Consider the following 15,619-nt stretch of genomic DNA (forward strand, 5'->3'; position numbering starts at 1 on the left):
TTTTATTTATTAATTTAGTTCAAACTAAAACCTGAATAATCACAGATGTGCACACTCACACGGATAGTTTGGATTTTTTAACATAAGGTGGTATTTATTGACAGAGACATGAATTCAGACTCCGATCAGACATGAGCAGCAGAAAACTGGGGTTCAGGTCACGTAACTAAACATATCTCAACACACAACACAAAAAAACTTCAGCCATTCAAACCAGAATACAACATATATTGAGTAATTCTACAGCGTCTTAATATTTACTCAGATAACACTGTCTATAAGCTTTAACTAAGATGTCTGTGATTAGGCTGTAGTGCAATGTTCAGCACATAAAATACTTCCAAGATACAGAAAGATGTGATCGGAAAATCAAGCTGCAAAATTACACAAAATATCTCCTGATATCAGTACATGTGAATGAGTTACATCACCTTATGTTAAATAACTTGAAATATAAAATGTAGTTTTCATTCAATCACTGATCCATCACTATTGTGATTGTGTGCATTTCAACCTGCAGAGAAGATCAAAGGCCATCTGAAGAAGATGGATATGATGGTCCAGAAGAAGTGAACACACGTCTCCACTAGTGAAGAACCTCATGGACTTAGAATCACACTTCATAGGTCAGTGAGCTCCATCTTGTCTCTTGCTCTCAGTTTTTCATATTGTTCTGAAAAGCTGACATTAACTTATAAAATACTTTGATTTGATCAGATTTAGAAGCAATAATGTTCTTGTACATTTTGAGTTATGTTTTATTATTGTGTTTGTTGTTGTTTTAGAACGACAACACTGGAATAAAACCATGGAGAAGAACTATGACGAGCATGGTGAAGATCATCTCTCCCTGACTGAGAAGATTCCTGAATCACAACTATCTACACATACTCAGACTAATATAATAATGCACTGATACTTCACAGAGGTAAACATGTGCCTTACAGGACTCTTTAATGGTAAAGCACAAGCTATAGAGCTATACACACAGACTTCACCATACTACTATAGATCTCTGATAATCTAAGCCATTATGTCCAGCAGACACTATTTATTTTATTTTACTACTCAGAATCTCTTTGGCTTATTTATCTGAGATATCTAACAATTTCTTGTTTCTTTTTTAATATTATTGTATTTTACAGTAGCTGTATTCATGTTGACACTGCCTGTTTAAATAAATATGTGTGATTTATATCCTTTGTAAATTGTTTATTAATTATTTAGCATATAGGTTTAAGCACTTCTCTGTCGCCCACAGAACAACTTTAATTTTGATTGCAGTGAATATTGAGATTTTAGATATTCTAAAGTGCTGAGTCACTGTATTATGCCTGTCTACAGTAAACTGTGAAAATTTAAAGTAATTCCAGAATGTTGCTGTAAATTAAAATAATTACTAAATTATACTGCATTTTGTCTTTACTGTAATAGACTGTGAAATTGGTCAACAGTTTGAATACTGTAAAAATACAGTAAAGTACAGGCGTCTGCTGCTGCCAGCACTTTACGGTTATTTTACAGTGTATCTTTTTTTTCTCCTCATTTATTTTCTTCTCTTTTATTTTATTTTTTCTTCTCTTCTCAGAATAGGATACCAACCTCCCATATTCATCGGCTTCTGTATCATGTTCATCTCTACGATCAGTAAGTTCTTTCCTCATCTGTGTGTGTGTGTGTGTGTGTGTGTGTGTGTGTGTGTGTGTGTGTGTGTGTGTGTGTGTGTGTGTGTGTGTGTGTGTGTGTGTGTGTGTGTGTGTGTGTGTGTGTGTGTGAAGGGTTTATGATTCTCATGTTCTCTCTGTGGTGTAGTGTTTGCGTTCTCATCCAGCTACGCTCTGCTGTTTGTGGCTCGTTCTCTTCAGGGCGTAGGTTCGTCCTGCTCCTCTGTGGCAGGTACGTACATAATTTACACGTTTATTTTCACACTCTCGGTTGATTACTTCTACCTTTCCTTTTCAAGCTAAAATGGGGCCTTGCCCTTGTGGGGGCCTCCCCTAAAGTTGTTCAGGATGGGTGTGTCGGGGCACGGCCTGTGGTTCTTGCCCTGGCGGATCCGTGTCGGGAGTGGTTGGTCAGCTGTGGTTGGTCAGCTCGTTGTGCCGGGACAGGGGTGTCCAGGGGGTGGGTCTTTGGGTGGGGCGTCTGCTGGGAGCTGACTGGTGGCCTGGGGCCCTCCGCGCTCTGGGCTGTGCTGGCGTCGGGGGGGTGTCTTGTGTCGGCGCGCGGGTGATCGGGGGTGGTCTCCATGTCGGGGGGGGGGATGGGATGGGGCTCTGCTGGCAGCACTTGGTGTGGGGTGGCGGTGCCTGGCTGGGGGTGCTTGGGTTCACCTGCTTATTGGTCGGTGGGTGGCGGGGTTGGCGTCCTTTCTTGTCAGGGGGGCCGGGGCCGCCTCCCTGTAGAGAGCGTTGACTTTAGCAATAATTAAGGCGCATCGCGCTGGCGGCGTCAAAAAAAAAAAAAAAAAAAAAAGGTGACCTAGGGAGCTCTGGGGGGCTCTGTCGGTGTGGCACGCAGCGTCCCCTTGTTGCCCTGGGTGGCCGAGGATGTGGTCGTTATCCCTGGGCGGGCTGCTCTCGCCGGCTACCCATTCGGCATTGGCTCTGGCCTTCTACTGGGCGTGGGCCATGGCACCTCTGCTGGGGTCCCGGGCTGGGGGATGTCTGGGCCCTCCCCTTGGGGTTGTGATGGTGAGGTGGATGTTGGTGGGGGGCCTTGGGGTTGGGGGTTGGGATTGGTGGTGAGGTGTGCTGGGTCCTCGGTTCCTTGGTATGATTTTTTTTGCATGGGCCATGGCTCCTCTGCTGGGGTCCCGGGCTGGGGGCTGTCTGGGCCCTTCCCTTGTTGGGTTGGGTGCGGGGGTAGGGGTTGTGATGCTGGGGTGGATGTTGGTGGGGGGCCTTGGGGGTTGGGATTGGTGGTGAGGTGCGCTGGGTCCTCGGTTCCTTGGTGCTTTCTCGGGTGTGTATGTGGGGGGCAGTGGCTGCCTCTCGGCTTTGCGTTTTAGGGGCATCTGGAGGGCTGTTCGGCCATGGGGGGGTTGCCTGGGCTCCCTGGGCCCGCTCTTTCTGCTAGCCTGGCTGCATCTCCAGGTCCGGAGCAGCACTTGGGTTTACAGTAGAGGTTCTTACACATACACTGGTCTATGATACACTGACATGTCTTAGACTGTAGATAAAACTGGGCTTAACTTTAGACACGTTGATCCTAAATACCTGTTTTAGGTTTTACCACTCACTCATTCCCTCTGTCCACAGACACCACCATTATAGCTAAGCTTCACACTGGTCACCTGACTGGATTGATTACACAACACAATAAGCACAATATACACAACTATAACTACACATCTCACTTTACAATAATCAAATCTTTCCCACACTTCCATTTTCTAACTTGAATCTCTCCTCCCTGTTCCCTGTAATGTTTATAGATGTTTTATAAACCATAATCAGGGTTTACTAATCCTTTGTTAATCATTAACAAACATTTTATAAAGTGTATAATATGTTATAATGTGTGCATCAATAAACTGTTAATATTACAGCAATTATAGTATTACAAATCATTAAAAAACATTATTAACTATAATTTCATTGTTTAACAGTAAATAATTATAAACTAAAGGTTAATTAACTATCTATTTACCATTATTTAACCTTTATAGATGTTATTATAAAGTGTTACCCATTATTATGAGAATAATAATAAACTTAAAGATAATAGTATGATATAGAATAAACTTTAAACATAATGAGAATAAAATTGTAATATTATGAGAATAAATTAAAAATATGATAAAATAATCTTGAAATAGTACAGAAATGAAGTTGTGTTTTTTCCGCTGAAATAAACACATTTTCTTTCATATTCTTTTTAAAGTTGTGATGCTGATGATGATAATGTGATGCAGATGGACCAAAAAATAAAGTATTTCCTTATTTGTCAAACCTAGAGTAAAGTAGAACTTCACAAAGTCCTGCACAGATCACATGTCTCTGTAGTTATTCTTAAAATTATGACTTTTTTTCACAAAATGATGACTTATTCTTACGTCCTCCTCGAATTATGACTCTTTTTCTTGTGACAGTAGGACTTTATCTTCATAATATTTCTCATAAATTCAGTCTGTATTCTTCACATTCCTCTCTTTTCTCTTTAAAATGCTGTGGTTTTGTACAATCGTTGATGCAATGAAAGTATAATTTCCTGTGGTGTAATTAGTGTAATAACTCATGTTCCTAACACTGATCTAAGCTGTGGTTGTGTCTCTGCCAGGAATGGGAATGTTGGCCAGTGTTTACACTGATGATGAGGAAAGAGGTCACGCCATCGGGATCGCCCTGGGAGGACTGGCTATGGGAGTGCTAGGTGTGTGTGTGTGTGTGTGTGTGTGTGTGTGTGTGTGTGTGTGTGTGTGTGTGTGTGTGTGTGTGTGTGTGTGTGTGTGTGTGTGTGTAACTAAATGACATTTAAAGTCAGATGCTCACTAAATTCATTACAGAGGTGTACAGATTACTGTTATATCTATCTGGCCTCAAGCAGAAAATAAAAATGACAGAGAATCAATTAATAATTGTATGTAATTGACCAAATAATCCAGTTGTAGATATCTCAGTCCCTCCAAATACACATATTAAATGAAACTCCAACTGCTGTATATATCACATGATGGCAGTCATTTGTGTTGTGTTGTGTTATGTTGTGTTGTGTCCGTCACAGTTGGACCTCCGTTTGGCAGCGTCATGTATGAGTTTGTTGGGAAAACGGCTCCGTTCCTGGTTCTGGCGTTCCTCGCTGTATTTGATGGAGGTACGTCTGTAAATGTTAAAGAACACAGATGTTTAATAATGATGAGTGTTTAGCATGAAGACCCTTTGTCTCCACAGCTCTGCAGCTCTTTGTTCTCCAGCCTACGAAGGTGGAACCAGAGGTGGGTCTGTTTACCTTTATACTTCATTTCCTGAAGCTTATCTGCTTTTATTGAGATGACCTTTACAATGACTCAGCATTAACCCATGTTGGCCTTTTTCCTCATTAGACTCTCAGGTAAACACAGGAAGTGCTGGTGACAGCATCGGAAATGATGAGAAAGTTCACTAGAAGAACAACCCAAACCTCGATAGGAGGTTGGGTTCAATTATAATTATAATTATAATTACAATTACTATTAACTCCAACTTTTTCAATTGTTAATTACATTTTTATTTTTATGAGCATTGAAAATATAGCAAGAATTGGCAAGTATATGTTTAAAGTTAAACATTTTGATTCGCAGTGGGCAAAAATTGTGGGAGGAGTTTTTGATAAAAAATAAAAGAGATGGATTTCATAATTTATAAAAAAAATATTAGATTCAGAAAAGTTTTAGGATGGAGGAACACAAGCTCTAAAACTGTAAAATAGTCTCATTTTTGAAAAGACATCACACTAATACTAGTAGATAATAACAGATTTGTATGAACGGTGGAGGATCCATTAAGATGCTGTGTGTGTGTGTGTGTGTGTGTGTGTGTGTGTGTGTGCATGTTGCTGCTGTGGTTGATTGTGTCTCTGCTTTGGTCTTTAGAGTCAGAAAGGAACGTCTCTGTTGACATTGATCAAGGATCCGTACATTCTGATTGCAGCAGGTGAGAAACTAACGTGTGCCCTGTGACGGCTACAGGATCCACACTGTTTTAGTAGGGAGACCATAGTTTGACTTTTAATTAAGACGATACTTGGTCGACCTCTTCATACTCAAAGAACTCCACGTATTCTTCAATCTACCTTGTAACAACAAAATACAATATAGTAGATAAATAACAGGGTTCCCACGGATCCTTAAAAAGTCTTAAAAGGCATGAAATTCCTGAATTTAAAAATAAGGTTTTAATTGGCATTAAAATGTTTTAAATCAGTGTTTCAAAACTCTTACATTTTACCACATAATAAGTAGGATTTTATGATTGTAATTAAATAGTCCTATTTATTTATTTTATTAAAATTTTTCCTAATTTTTTTTTGTATGTTATTTGTATTTGTATTGCCACCAGTTGCACGTCTTCACTAGATACTGGAAAAAAATGTACCCCAACCCTATGTGTTTAATTTTATATCCCCAAATAACCAAAAACCCAGTATCGTAAATCGAATTGTATCGGGAGTTGAATGAATCTTTACATCCCTATTTATTATACATTATAACAATCTGTCCTTGAAACTTCTCCTGGAAATAAAAAAGTGTAAAAAACAAACTCAGGCTTACAGAACATTACATAATCATTAAATAAACACTTCAATAAATAACTGAAAGTTTCCATCCTATGGTTACATGCTGACTCAGCTTTATTCTGTCTGTTGTCATGGAGACGGGAGGTGATGAGGTCTAGACCAGATGATGGAAACTTGACTTTAACTTCTTACGTTCAAAGTTTCTACCTGTGTCTCCTTGGTTTTCTAATCCCTCTGTGAACCTCCATGGAGGTTTGATCATCCAGTAGGTTCTTCATCATGTTGTTTATTTATTAAATCCATCAGTATTTGTTCTCTTTTAATCCATCTTGGACTTTAGTCTCTCTTCTCTTTTCCTTGTTTGTGATGATTTGGTCAAAACAAAGCAGCGTCTTTAATGATTCCATCACGTGTGAGTAAAATTACCGTAATCACGTAATACTGCAACTCATTGGCTTTTAGAAACTGGTGGAATTTCTCAGACAGAGCAAATATTAGCTGAGTCATGGTCATTTAGATTAACGTGTTCCCCTAGATGTGTTTAGTTTGTAAAATCCAGAAAAGACGTGAAAAGAGAACATGTCTGGGTAAAAGCAGGTCACCCTAGCTTTATTGGGGCTCAGCATGATGCCTGATTGATGGTAGAAAACCCCTCCCTTTAGCTCCGTTTAGCCCTTAGATCCCAACTTTGTGACTTCTCTTCCAGCTTATGTTCTGGATATCTGTGGTTGTTTTCCACAGCTTTGTATAATTCTAACTCTATCTGACTTTTTTATTTGTGTGTGTTCAAACATTGACCAATCAGGTGTGAGCGTTGGCCTGATACTCTTTCACAGTTGAACACTATCGTCTACAGGTGCTATCTGCTTTGGGAACATGGCCATCGCCATGATGGAGCCCACTCTGCCCATCTGGATGATGGAGACCATGTGTGCCAGGAAGTGGCAGCTCGGTATGAGTATGAGCACAAAACACCCTGCACATGTTTCATACGACACTAATTATAACAATTAGTCCAAATAGAAAATGGTTCAGAAAAATCCCAATAAGTGAGTCCAGATAATTGACTTTGTAATTGTAACGGAAATTCTATAAAAAACTGTCAATTACAATGTAATTAAACACAAACCTTGTGAACCATGTTACAGTTCTATGTCTGACACATACGTAGTTAATAATTATTAAAATATGTTTCAGATCAACTTTTCCCACTAACTGTCACTTCTCTTCAGGAATATTTCATTATTTTTAAAATATATGTAAAACTAAGGCGCACGGTGGCTTAGTGGTTAGCACATCCGCCTCACAGCAAGAAGGTCCTGGGTTCAAGCCCTGGGGTGGACTTGGGCCCTTTCTGTGTGGAGTTTGCATGTTCTCCCTGTGCTGCGTGGGTTTCCTCCGGGTTCTCCAGCTTCCTCCCACCATCCAAAAACATGACTAAGGTTGATTGGAGTCTCTAAATTGCCCATAGGAGTGAATGAGAGAGTGAATGGTTGTCTGTGTCTGTGTTGCCCTGTGATGGACTGGTGCCCTGTCCAGGGTGTACCCCTGCCCAGCGTCCTATGAGAGCCGGAGATTGGTACCAGCAGACCACCGCGACCCTGATAAACGGGAATAAGCGGGTATGAAGATGGATGGATATATGTAAAACTATGGCTATAGTGACAGAAAAAAGGCTCAAACACCCACATTAGTGTATTTTACAGCTGATTATAGACATGGGTCAAACTGACCGTTAGCGTTACAGATGCTAACAGAAAGCTAACACAATAGGGAGGTTACGTTTAATAAGGCTTATTTATTAAAGGCTTAGTAATTGGGATTCATTGTAATTGAACTGTTAGCTCCAGCGCTAAGACAACATGAGAGAGAGAGAGAGAGAGAGACAGAGAGAGAGAGAGAGACAGAGACAGAGAGGGGGAGGGGGAGGGAGGGAGGGAGAGAGAAAGGGGGGGGGGGGGTGACGAGATAGACACATGTTAAAAACATCTGGTGCTACAACATGTGTACAGACCTGTGTGTTCAGTTTAACCAACTCACTGAAGTGTATACAGTGTAGTGCGTCCACACTTCTACCTCAGGGGTTCTCAACCTTGGGATCAGGACCCCATTTGGGGTCGCAAGACACTGGGAGGGGGTCACTAAATGCCTTCAAGAAACAGAATATGTTTTGAACAATTTGAGCTCATTTTTGCTTATTTTTACTATTGTTCTACAACTCCACCAAACTCACCATCACTTTTTCTTGCCATATTTTTGCTCCTTTTAATGTATTTTGCTACATTTCTCCCATTTCTGACACTTCTACATCACATTTTAATGTATTTTCCACATTTTTTCCACTTTCCAGACATGTTCAGCACTTATTAACCTTTTCTATCACTTTTACACCTAATGTCACATATGTTGACCTATTATTGTCACTTTTAACATCTTTTCATTATATGTGATGATTATTTTTACATTAACCATTTGTCATGCCCATTATTTGCCAGTTTAAACACATTTTTCCTACATTTTACCACTTTTTCTGTCTGTTTTTATCCACTCTAATTTACAACTTTTAACCAATTTCTTTGGTTTTTAAAATCTCATTTCACCTCCTTTTCCACCATTTTTGGTCACTTTGAACCATTTTATTAGTGATTAAAACCATGATTTCCATCTTTAAGATGACTATAATAATAATAATAATAATAAACGTTCCTGGATAACAGTGAATATTATTCAGATGAATAAATAAATGTGGTTATCACAGATTCATAGAACAATGGACCATCATTTTACTGACTTTATGGATGGACCCCAAAAATCTCTCCTTTATTCCCCCTTATAGATGGTCCTGTCTCCACATGACTGTTCTTCAATGTTCATGTCTGTGTTCAATCACCTTCAGACACAGTGGGGGTCCCTGCTCTATGGAACCTTTATTTTGGAGGGTCCCTGCTCTATGGGGCCTTTATTTTGGGGGTGAAAAGGTTGAGAACCACTGCAGTACCTAACATGAGCTGGTAGGGAGGATAGTAAAGTAGCTGCTGAAATCTAAAATACACAAATACTAACAACACTGTTTATATTTGCACTTTTTTGAAGGTTTTTAAATATTGGAATTTGCTGAACCTGAGCATCTTCATTCAGACATCCGTATACTGTATATGTAACATGTGCTATTGTTTGCTCACTGACGATGGAAGAATGGAGGCTGTGATGAGTTTGTTGTGTATGAAGTCAGATAAAAAGGCAGAGAGAGGAACAGGATATTAGCGTGTCACAGGCTGGCAGCTGGAGAACACACGTCTTCATTACACACAATGAAAGATGTGCCGTGGGTCAGTGATAGACATCAGCTTATCTGTTTGTTTGTGCCACAGGTGTTGCCTTCCTACCAGCATCCGTCTCCTACCTTATTGGAACCTATATCTTTGGGACGCTGGCTCACAGGATGGGGAGGTAGGGAGTGGGAGGGTCTTTATCTCTGTTCCTCTGTGATATCTGTGCATCTGCTCCTCCAAATGAGTTTTCACTTTATTAAAAGCATCTAGATCTCTGTGTGCTCACGTCTACAACTGGAATAATATCATCGTCTGCTTTTGAAACCAGTAGCAGTAAAACCACTGGAACCAGTAGAATACAGATGTTTGTGGACAAAATGTTCAATGATATACAGAAGTGTAAAGAGTACTGATATAGCTACTTATGTACAAGTAAAAAGTAGCTGAATTAAAAAGTACTCAGAGTAAAAGTTACTTTAGTTTATTGTTAGTAATAAATCTTGGTACGGGTCCCTTACATACAGTAAACATGTAGAAACTTAAAAAAGAAGAGACACAATCTACTACAATTACAATTTAATTTATTTTCTACAAAGACATCAGGTTTGTTCACATGTGCAATTAGTTTTTAAAATAAAATAACCAATTAATTCAATTAAAAGTAAAATAAATCTCCAGGTTCTAAATATAGATACATTTATGAACTACAAAACTGTGAAAATATCCTTTATTTAATTATGTTTTGGTGCCGTACATTAGGTATAATCTGATGTGATGCTTTACGTTTAATCTGATTGGTTAACTATGATGTGATGCGTTATGTTTAATCTGATTGGTCGGCTATGATGTGATACATTACGTTTAATCTGATTGGTCAGCTATGATGTGATGCGTTATGTTTAATCTGATTGGTCGGCTATGATGTGATGCGTTATGTTTAATCTGATTGGTCAGCTATGATGTGATACGTTATGTTTAATCTGATTGGTCGGCTATGATGTGATGCGTTATGTTTAATCTGATTGGTCGGCTATGATGTGATGCGTTATGTTTAATCTGATTGGTCGGCTATGATGTGATGCGTTATGTTTAATCTGATTGGTCGGCTATGATGTGATGCGTTATGTTTAATCTGATTGGTCGGCTATGATGTGATACATTACGTTTAATCTGATTGGTCGGCTATGATGTGATACGTTATGTTTAATCTGATTGGTCGGCTATGATGTGATACATTACGTTTAATCTGATTGGTCGGCTATGATGTGATACGTTATGTTTAATCTGATTGGTCGGCTATGATGTGATGCGTTATGTTTAATCTGATTGGTCGGCTATGATGTGATACATTACGTTTAATCTGATTGGTCGGCTATGATGTGATACATTACGTTTAATCTGATTGGTCAGCTATGATGTGATGCGTTATGTTTAATCTGATTGGTCGGCTATGATGTGATGCGTTATGTTTAATCTGATTGGTCAGCTATGATGTGATGCGTTATGTTTAATCTGATTGGTCAACTATGATGTGATGTATTACGTTTAATCTGATTGGTCGGCTATGATGTGATGCGTTACGTTTAATCTGATTGGTCAGCTATGATGTGATGCGTTACGTTTAATCTGATTGGTCCATGGTGATTTAGCCTAAGTTACCATGGTGATGATCATGAAGTTACAGCAGTGGTGAACTTAAAGCAGCCTGTCAAGGCATCAAATGCATGGACCCAATAATCATAAAAAAGGGAACAATAAACCTATTAGTGTAAATGGAGTGCAAGATTATGATCTACCAAGTGTTTTTAACTCTTTTTTGGTAGATTTGAGAGGGCGGAGCTTTTAGAAAAGGTTTCTGCTTGTAAAGAGTCTCTCAAATCAAAAAAGGAAATTGTGATCTTACAAAACCTGGTGGCTGCCTTACTCAGAAAAGTGAAGGTGGGGGAAGTGAGGGGTCCTGATGCCATCTGTGGGCGTACCCTGCACACTGTGCCACCCTGCTTAGTGCGCTTTATAGCAGACTATTTCAAAGTTGTGGAGATCATGGTCAGATTCCAACTCTGTGGAAAATTTCAACTGTAATCCTGATTCCCAAATCAAATACTTTGAAGGACTTCAGTGATTTCACTCACATCACTTGTGATGAAACCTTTGAGAAAATTTTAAAGTCTGAGATTTTTTTTTTTTAACTGAGGGAAAACTTGAGTTTATCTACCAGCAAAACAAGGGTGTGGAGGACTCTTCATACTGACCACTGTGTACAAGCACTGTGATAAAACTTTTGTTTGCTGACTTCTCTTCTGCCTTTAATAAGATGTCGCCCCAAATCCTGATTCAAAGACTTGCCAATGTTTTTAATTTGCTTGACCAGCTTCTTTTATTGATTTGAAACTTTCTCACGGACAGTATCCAGCGAGTGTTTGTAAATGGTCAGATGTCCCCAGCGTCCATCTCTAACACAGGATCTCCTCAGGGGTGTGTTCTGTACCCCGGACAGTTGCCTGGTAACTCAGAACAATAGGTTTGTTTTCATACGACACAGTCCTGGTGTCCTTACGTTCAGGATCTGCGTTGACAGAGTTTGTCCAATGGTGTGACAGTAACTATCTTGATTTAAACGTCTCAAAAACTCAGGACATGGTTATTGATTTTAGACGCACCACAGCACCTCTTTGGGCAGCAGTGCCATCCACAGTGAAGTGGTTAAAGTGGAGAAGAACAAATATCTCAGATCTTGCGGTTTGACACAAATATAGACTTTAAAACACGGTCAGTAGAGAATCTATCTTTTAGTGAAACTGAACTCTTTTAATGTAAATAAAAGGATCTCCTGAATTTTTCATTTGTTTGCTGGTCCAAGATTTTGTCTGTGAAAGATAAAAACCAACATTGTCTAAATGCTCTAAAGTCATTGGAGTTAAACAAAGACACTTCCAGTCTCTATGGGAGGAGCTAAAGAAGGCTAAATGTATAATGTATCTTGGGTCGTCCTCTTCATGCTCTGTCCTCAGAGTTTTTGCTCATGCCTCCTCGACGTCGTTTTTATGAACCTTTTCGGAAAATTAATCATTTCATCCCCTCTATCACTGAAAGGGAACGTGTTTACTAAGTAACGTAGACCTTTTGAAATGTGCTCTGTTTCTATTGTTATGGACTGCTGTTTTCTTGAGCCTCTACTCTGGTCTGAACTGTGATGTGTTTGTTTGTGTAAATGTTCTGTTCTGAGGTTTACTACAAATTAATTACCCTTTGGATCAACAAAGTTTTCTGAATCTGATTTAGCCTATGTTACCATGGTGATTTAGCCTATGTTACCATGGTGATTTAGTCTATGTTACCATGGTGATTTAGCCTATGTTACCATGGTGATTTAGCCTATGTTACCCAGTAAGAAGCTAGCCAGTATCATAGTTCAGCACACATTAATTGGATTAAATCGAGGAAGTTAGAGAGAGAGAAACTCCAGCTTCATAGTACAGGACCTTAAATTGTGTTTTAAAAACAAGCTTGCGGTAATGGTTTTTTGCACATATACTGGTATATGATGCACTGGCACGCCTTGGGATGTGGGATAAAACTCATACTGGGCTTAACTTTAGACACGTTAATCCCAAATACCAGCTTTAGGTACTACCACTCACTCATTCCCCCTGTTCACAGCCACCATCATTATAGCTAAGCTTCACACTAGTCACTATACTGGCTTGATTACACAACATAATAAGCACAATGTATTCTACAACTTCACATCTCACCCTCACTGTAAAACAATCTATTCTCCCCACCCTTTCTATTTCCTACCTTGAGTCTCTCCTCCCTGCTCCCTTTCCCCTCCCCCTCCACTTAGGTGTAACACTGCTCTCCCTTTTTATATCGTCCCTCTAATAAAATATTTCTTACCCTTCCTTAGGGAGGGCTGGTGATGGTCACAATTAAGCAATAAAATAAATCAATTTATTTTTTTGCAATAACAAAACAGCATGTGCAGACAAAACAAAACAAGCTTCAACCAAAACAACATCTTCACTTTCTTCATCCATTATTTTCTGTTCAAACCTGGAGCTCAGCTGGATGGTTAGTGTTGGAGGCGGGAAAATGATCAGGTGGATTAGGAAGCACTGGGGCTGTGGTGAGATTTCTCACAATCTGATTGGTTTAAGTAACAGGTTCATGGCAGTAGTTCTGTTGTGCACATTCTAAATCTTTGTGGAACCTTTCTCTCTTTTAATAAATGGATGAATGATGATGATGATGATGGTGATGGTGATGATGATGATGGTGATGATGATGATGGTGATGATGATGGTGATGATGATGATGATGATGGTGATGATGATGATGATGATGATGATGATGATGATGATGATGATGATGATGATGATGATGATGATGAGCCTGTTTTCTTGTCTTCCAGGTGGCTCTGTGCTCTGATTGGGATGGTGGTGGTTGGACTCAGTGTGATGTGTGTGAGTACAGGCCAGTGGGCGTGCTCTGTAGCTGTTCCCACTCAACGTTCTTAAAGCCAAAATAATAACAATGTAGGGTAATAATAACTAATGATCAGGTTTGGAAAAAAATTACATGTGTATTTAAACTTTACAGTTTGACCCACATCCCATCTGTTATCATTGAGGAGGCGGGGCTTATGACCTATGCCGCAGCCAATCAGCAGACGAGCTCTAACAATAAAAGCTTCACTCCACCAGGAAGCTTGTCCTGTCCATTTTTTCTACAGTCTATGTTTGAAACCAGGATATTACAATTTAATTTTGCTGTTGGCTGAGAATGAGATTCTGTGACGTCATTGGACCATCATACCTCACTGTTAGCTCCGCCCCTCCTATAAAAACCTGTGGACTTAACAATCTGTGTGAGTAGGTTGGACTGAGAGAATAGAGGGCTATAGTGTGTATTGAGTAGCTAGTTAGCATAGCATAGATTGTTCTTTAGAGATTTTATAGTTTAGAGTGGGCGTGTCTTAACTGCTCCAGGAGCCCCGCCCATAATCACGTTTTTTTTTTTTTTTTTTTATTTCTCTCCTAGTGGCAGGTCAGAAGAGAGCAGGGGTTTAGTTACTCTTTAACTGTGGACATATTTACTCTGAGTCTGACCTTTTAAATAAAATAAGAACAAACCATAACAATGTGGAGAACAGTAGATGTGGACGATACGTCTTTTGAGGTTTTAATATCATCTTGTTCTATCGTTTCACCTTCACGTACATACTGATACTAATTTTAGTCTGACTTTGAATGTATGAAAATATGGATTCTGTGACTCTATTGACTCAGACAACCACGTTAACCAACCACTGCTTTAGGTCCCTTTGGCAACAAACATCTATGGACTCATCGTTCCAAACTTTGGAGTTGGTTTTGCTATCGGTGAGTTTTCAACACTGATGATGATGATGATGATGATGATGATGATGATGATGATGATGATGATGATGATGATGTGTTCCAGGTATGGTGGACTCCTCTATGATGCCCATCATGGGTTATCTGGTGGATTTACGTCATGTGTCTGTTTACGGGAGCGTTTATGCCATCGCTGACGTGGCGTTCTGTATGGGATTCGCTTTGGGTAAAACACACATTATTAATGTGTTCACACTGAGATTAATACATTACTTTTATCAAATGAAACCAGTGAGCATTTATTTATTTGGAAATATGATTTAATAACTCAAAGTTTGAATTATATTTTTTACACCAAAGTGTTTTATTTAGAAGTAGAAGTTGAGTTAAATAAAAAAGTATCCATGTATCGTATCCATGTTCAATTACAAGTATGTTAACCAGCAGTTCAATTACAATTAATCACAATTACTGAGCCTTTAATAAATAATCCTCATTAACCGTAATCTTCCTCTTGTGTTTGCTTTCTGTTAGCGTCTTTAATGCTAACGGGCTAGTTTGACCCATGTCTATAATCAGCTGTAAAATACACTAATAAATATTATCTATCATCTAATTAGTTTCTCATCTATTGATTACCTTGTTAAGCTTCCTAGTCAATGAATATATTAATATTTATGGTGTGGGTGTCTGAGCCTGTTTTCTGTCACTATATCTATAGATTTATATATTTATTTAAAATGATTCTAAAGAGAAGTGACAGGTAGTGGG

At 39.2% G+C, this 15,619-nt stretch overlaps 1 protein-coding gene across 2 annotated transcripts in view; it reads left to right on the forward strand.

Annotated features, from left to right (window-relative positions):
- The window catches only part of slc18a2 (solute carrier family 18 member 2), a 51,087-nt gene that overhangs the window by 28,344 nt on the left and 7,124 nt on the right, over nucleotides 1–15,619 (forward strand). The window contains exons 4-14 of one of the 2 annotated variants that reach the window (XM_028469266.1): nucleotides 1,589–1,647; nucleotides 1,813–1,896; nucleotides 4,282–4,374; nucleotides 4,726–4,815; nucleotides 4,893–4,936; nucleotides 5,573–5,633; nucleotides 7,073–7,168; nucleotides 9,588–9,666; nucleotides 13,903–13,954; nucleotides 14,809–14,872; nucleotides 14,955–15,074. In XM_028469266.1, the coding sequence (XP_028325067.1) occupies nucleotides 1,589–1,647; nucleotides 1,813–1,896; nucleotides 4,282–4,374; nucleotides 4,726–4,815; nucleotides 4,893–4,936; nucleotides 5,573–5,633; nucleotides 7,073–7,168; nucleotides 9,588–9,666; nucleotides 13,903–13,954; nucleotides 14,809–14,872; nucleotides 14,955–15,074 (842 nt within the window). Of the gene's footprint in view, nucleotides 1–1,588; nucleotides 1,648–1,812; nucleotides 1,897–4,281; nucleotides 4,375–4,725; nucleotides 4,816–4,892; nucleotides 4,941–5,572; nucleotides 5,634–7,072; nucleotides 7,169–9,587; nucleotides 9,667–13,902; nucleotides 13,955–14,808; nucleotides 14,873–14,954; nucleotides 15,075–15,619 lie in introns of both variants that reach the window. The other variant, XM_028469267.1, reaches the window with a different exon arrangement.

Source organism: Gouania willdenowi, chromosome 15 (genome assembly GCF_900634775.1).
Source record: "Gouania willdenowi chromosome 15, fGouWil2.1, whole genome shotgun sequence".
Lineage (NCBI taxonomy): Eukaryota > Metazoa > Chordata > Actinopteri > Blenniiformes > Gobiesocidae > Gouania > Gouania willdenowi.